The sequence below is a fragment of the Nothoprocta perdicaria genome, unplaced genomic scaffold, assembly GCF_003342845.1.
Source record: "Nothoprocta perdicaria isolate Ctin4 unplaced genomic scaffold, notPer1 scaffold_138, whole genome shotgun sequence".
Lineage (NCBI taxonomy): Eukaryota > Metazoa > Chordata > Aves > Tinamiformes > Tinamidae > Nothoprocta > Nothoprocta perdicaria.
The window spans coordinates 1,148,017-1,152,139 of NW_020454516.1; the positions used below are offsets into that span (position 1 = coordinate 1,148,017).

A 4,123-nucleotide genomic window follows, 5' to 3' on the forward strand; every position below is an offset into this window, starting at 1 on the left:
CTGTCGTCAGCCGGCGCGGGCGGCGAGCGCTGCGGGCCGCGCTGCCGCCTTCCTCCTCCTCCTCCTCCTCCTCCTGCATTGTATAATGCTGCGTGATCGCGGGCGCCGGGGCCGAGCCGGGGCTTAGATCCTGCTGCCGCTTCCCGGCGCGCCGAGGGAGCCGCGCATGGAGCTGCTGTAGCGGGAGCGCCGGCGGCCGCGGGCTCGGCTGGAGCCGCGCGCGGTGAGTGGGGCCGTGGGCGCCGCGGCTCGAGCGGTACCCGGAGGCGTTCGCTGCTTCCCGCCGCGCGCCCTTCCCGAGGGGCTTCCTCCCGGCGTCCCCGCGGGAAGTTGTGCGGCGCTCGGGAAGGGCGCCGCTCCCGTGGGTCCCAGCTGGGGAGCAGGTGCGGGCCAGGCGCAGGCGCCGGCCGCGCTGCCGGCGGAGCCCGGACGCGTCCCGGTGCCGGTGCTCCCCACGTGCGCGCGGCGTCGCCACCGGCAGCCCTGGCTGCTCCGGGAAACCGCCCGCGCGTCCCCGCATCCCGCGGCCGCCGGGAGCGCAGGGTCCCTTGGAGCCAGGGAGCTGCACCGACTCCCGCAGCATCCAGCGGAGCAGCTGGCTCCTGCTCTCCGCACTGGCCTCCCTGCAAAAACACCCCCGTTTTGGGTACTCCGTTCTTCCTGTTTGGAGCACAAGGAAACTTGCCGGCCGGGGCGCCTCGGCTCTGCGCTGCGGCTGGAGCGGCCTGGAACTGCAGCGACTCTGTCCGCAGGTGCTGGGGTTTTCGGAAACGCGGCGTGCGTCCTGTGCGTGTGGTTTTCATGGAAAAGATGAAATAATGACGCTGCTTCTCAGTGTTTTGGGGAAGTGACGATATAAATAACCTGAAGACTTGAACTCCGTGCCTGAGAGGCATCAAGGAGTTTGAGATAATGCACTAATAGCAGAGAAAACCTCTAATTTAGTAGTTTAGATGGGCTTTTTCTTTGCCTTCCTTTGCAGCCTGCGTGCAGCACAGCAGACACTATGCAATATCCGCTTGGAAGCGTTTTGCCATCACTTACACCAAGCGCTCCTGCTTTCCCCATGGATAACATTGGGATCTGTGTTTTTCAGGACCCTGGCTATTCTAGCAGCCGTGCAAGTGCCTCCGGGCCAGGCGGGCGATCCCGGGTGCCCGCGGGCGATCCCGGGTGCCCGCTTTGCCGCAGCGCCTCCAAGCGCGGCCCGCGGGGCCGGGTGCCTGCGCTCTGCCCGGCTGCTCTCCCCGTCCCGCGGCTCCTCCCGAGCCCACTTTTACCCACACCCGGCTCCGGGCGCGCTTCCTTGTCCCCCTTAGGAAAGGGGAGAAGCGCCCGCGGTGCCCGAGGCGGCCGCCGTGGGCTAGYGGGTCCGAAGGTCCCGCACGGCTCAAGGAGGGAGCAAGGTCCGCTCGGCACGGAGGAGGGCTGGCAGCCGCCGCCGGGCGCTGTGTAATTCCTGACARAGTCAGCTCTGTGCTTGCTGGGCGAGGGCTGCACGCTGGCACTTTGCTTGGGGAAACAGCCCATGTGAAACAGCCCAAATCCAGTGTTTTCTCCCTAAGAAGTAAAGCCCAGCACCAAGCTGGCGTGGGCAGCGCGAGCCGGGCCTGGAGGAGGAGCGGCCGCCGGGGGCCCGTGCCCCTCACGTGCCTTGGGGGGCCTGGCCGGCGTGGGGCTCGCGGCGATGCTCCCTGCGCCCCGAGGGGCCCYGGAGCCCCTGCCTCCGGCTGGGGTGCCTCGCGGCGCATCTGCTCCCCTGCGTCCGGAGCCGGAGAGCGCCCGGGCCCGCTCCCCAGGGCTGCTTTTAAAGCTGGGCGGTGTATGGAGGCAGCAGGGAGAAGTTCCTCTTTCCAAGGAACTCTCAGTGGGCCCAAGGAGCCGAGCTCGCCCTAGAGCCCGCTCGGATGGTCCGCAGGAGGAAACCCGTCGCCGTGCGGCCCGAATCCCTGCTCCGTCCCCGCGCTCGCCTCCCTCAGCGTTCCGGCCTTTCCCGGCGCTGCCGCGGCGCCCGTGACCGCAGCCCAACTATGCGGATGTTCGTGGGGCGGAGGCGGGAGCAGCGCAGGGCACCCGGGAAGCAGCCCGGGCAGGAGCCGCAGCAGGTCRGACGGGTTTGGGGCGCCCGCGCGGGGCCGGGAGCGGAGCGGCTCCGGATCGCGCCGCCGGGTACGGATCGGGGCTCGTGGAGAGGCGCGGGGCAGCACTTGCACTGAAATCAGGGCATGTAGAGTTGCGCAGAACAAATGGTCCCCGTTTGTTTTYTTTAAGGGAATTGCTTTGGCATTGCCATTCTTCTTACGAAACCCAGCAGGTGCCATAAAAATAAAAAAAAAAGGTCTCTTTTCTGCCTACCTTGTGGCTTTGCCGGGCGAGGACAGGCCAAGGCTGGTCAAAGTCCCGTCCAGGAGCGCTCCGGGACGCGGGAAGYGGGGCCGGATCCGCACGCGGGCCCCGTGCGCCCGGCCGGGGCGCCGCCGCCGCTCTCCTCTCTCTGCATTTTCCCTCCTTCCTCCTCTCACGGCTTTGGGCAGCGAGAAGCCGGCAGGCCGCCGCTCGCACGGCTGCTCGCTGCTGGGATGTGCTTTCCATTTTCCAGTGCACATTTCTGCAGAGGGGGTTTTTTCTCTCTTTTTTCATCCTCCTCCCCTCCGTTGGCTGCCTCCCGCTCTGCCCGTGATCATTTATTCACACTCTTCTCAGAGCATTAACCTACTTCCCGGCCAGCGCTGGGCTCCTCCCGCGGCAGCGCCGGGGTGTCTTTCCCCTGCGCGTTTGTTAGGCTTTGGATCGGGGAAAAAAGAGGGAAAAATGGGGTATCTCCGGGGAGAAGACACTGCGGCGCCATCCGTAGCAGCAGCGCTGCCCAAGCAGCGGGAATGCRGGAGGAAAACTCCGGGATTGGGGAGACGGGCTCCCCGTGGCCGCAGCCCAGGCTCCTTGTTCACCTTCCGGCCGCTTCGTGGTGGGTTTTGGAGGCGCTAACGAGCACGGCTCTGATTGAACCCTGCATTAACTGCTGCAGCACCCTAGAATTCCCAGTCTTATGAACGCCCCTAATAAYACGGCTATGATCTAGAAAACCCAATCCCCCTGTTTTTCCTTCTTTTTTCTGCAAACAGTGACTAAGGGAGGCAGTGGTTTCCTGCAAGCCCTGTTTCCCAGGTGCTTCCCGGCTCTGGGCCGAGCCGTGGGTCAGGCCGTTCGCAGGGATCGCGCTCGGGAGCGCTGGGAAGCACTGGAGCTCTGGGAAGCTGCTGAGCCCCAGCGCAGCCGGGCRGGCATGGGGACGCGCCGGGAAAAGGGGCCTCTCCAAGAGCCTTCCCGCCATCCTCACCGGGATCCCGGYGCTTTTATCTTCCCTCTGGCCTGGGCAGCAGGGTGGGACGAGCAGCTCGCGGGAGCGAGTTCCGGGAAAAGCCCTCCGTTTGGGAGGCGGTTTAGCCTAAACTGCCACAAAACACGGAGATGCAGCGCTGGAGCAGAGCGTTCCTGCTGCTGCTGGAAGGAGCGGCCGCTTCTCCCCGCGTTCTCGCYGTGCCCGGGGCCGTCCCTGCTCCTGGCGCGCCGGGAGCCCCGGAGCCGCAGCGAGCGCCGCATCCCGCCCGGCTTCCCGCCCAGGGAGCCGCCGGCGCCGCCCTGGCCGAGCGGCCCGCGGTCCCGCTGCCGCGCGCCCAGATTCCAGATTCCAGGCGTGGGGATCGCTGCTCCCAGCCAAGCGGCTTGGCCGGCAGCCCGGCCGGCTCCCCGCCCCCGCCGCGCTTCCCTTAATTGCATAATACGCTGGAAAGCCGTGGACGGGCGTTGGGGATCCGCCACGGCGCGGGCGGGCGGGCGGGCGGGCGGGCAGCCCCTCCGCGCAGCCCCCGCGGCCCTCACCGAGCGCTCTCCCTCCTTCCTTGCAGATATATGTTGGGGAAAGGAGGAAAGCGCAAGTTTGACGAGCATGAAGACGGGCTGGAAGGCAAAGCGGTGTGCGCCGCCGACGGTCCCTCCAAGGTGTCGTACACGCTGCAGCGCCAGACCATCTTCAACATCTCCCTCATGAAGCTCTACAACCAGCGGCCCCTGACGGAGCCCAGCTTGCAAAAGACAGTGCTCATCAACAACATGCTGCGGCGCA

The 4,123-nt window shown here is 66.7% G+C and overlaps 1 protein-coding gene across 1 annotated transcript in view; it reads left to right on the forward strand.

Moving 5' to 3' along the window:
* The first annotated feature begins 211 nt into the window (after window positions 1–211).
* SERTAD2 (SERTA domain containing 2) overlaps window positions 212–4,123 on the forward strand; it is a 5,054-nt gene continuing 1,142 nt past the window's right edge. The window contains exons 1-2 of the mRNA XM_026033987.1: window positions 212–223; window positions 3,906–4,118. Of these exons, the coding sequence (XP_025889772.1) occupies window positions 3,910–4,118 (209 nt within the window). The 5' untranslated portion in view covers window positions 212–223; window positions 3,906–3,909. The remainder of the gene's footprint in view (window positions 224–3,905; window positions 4,119–4,123) is intronic.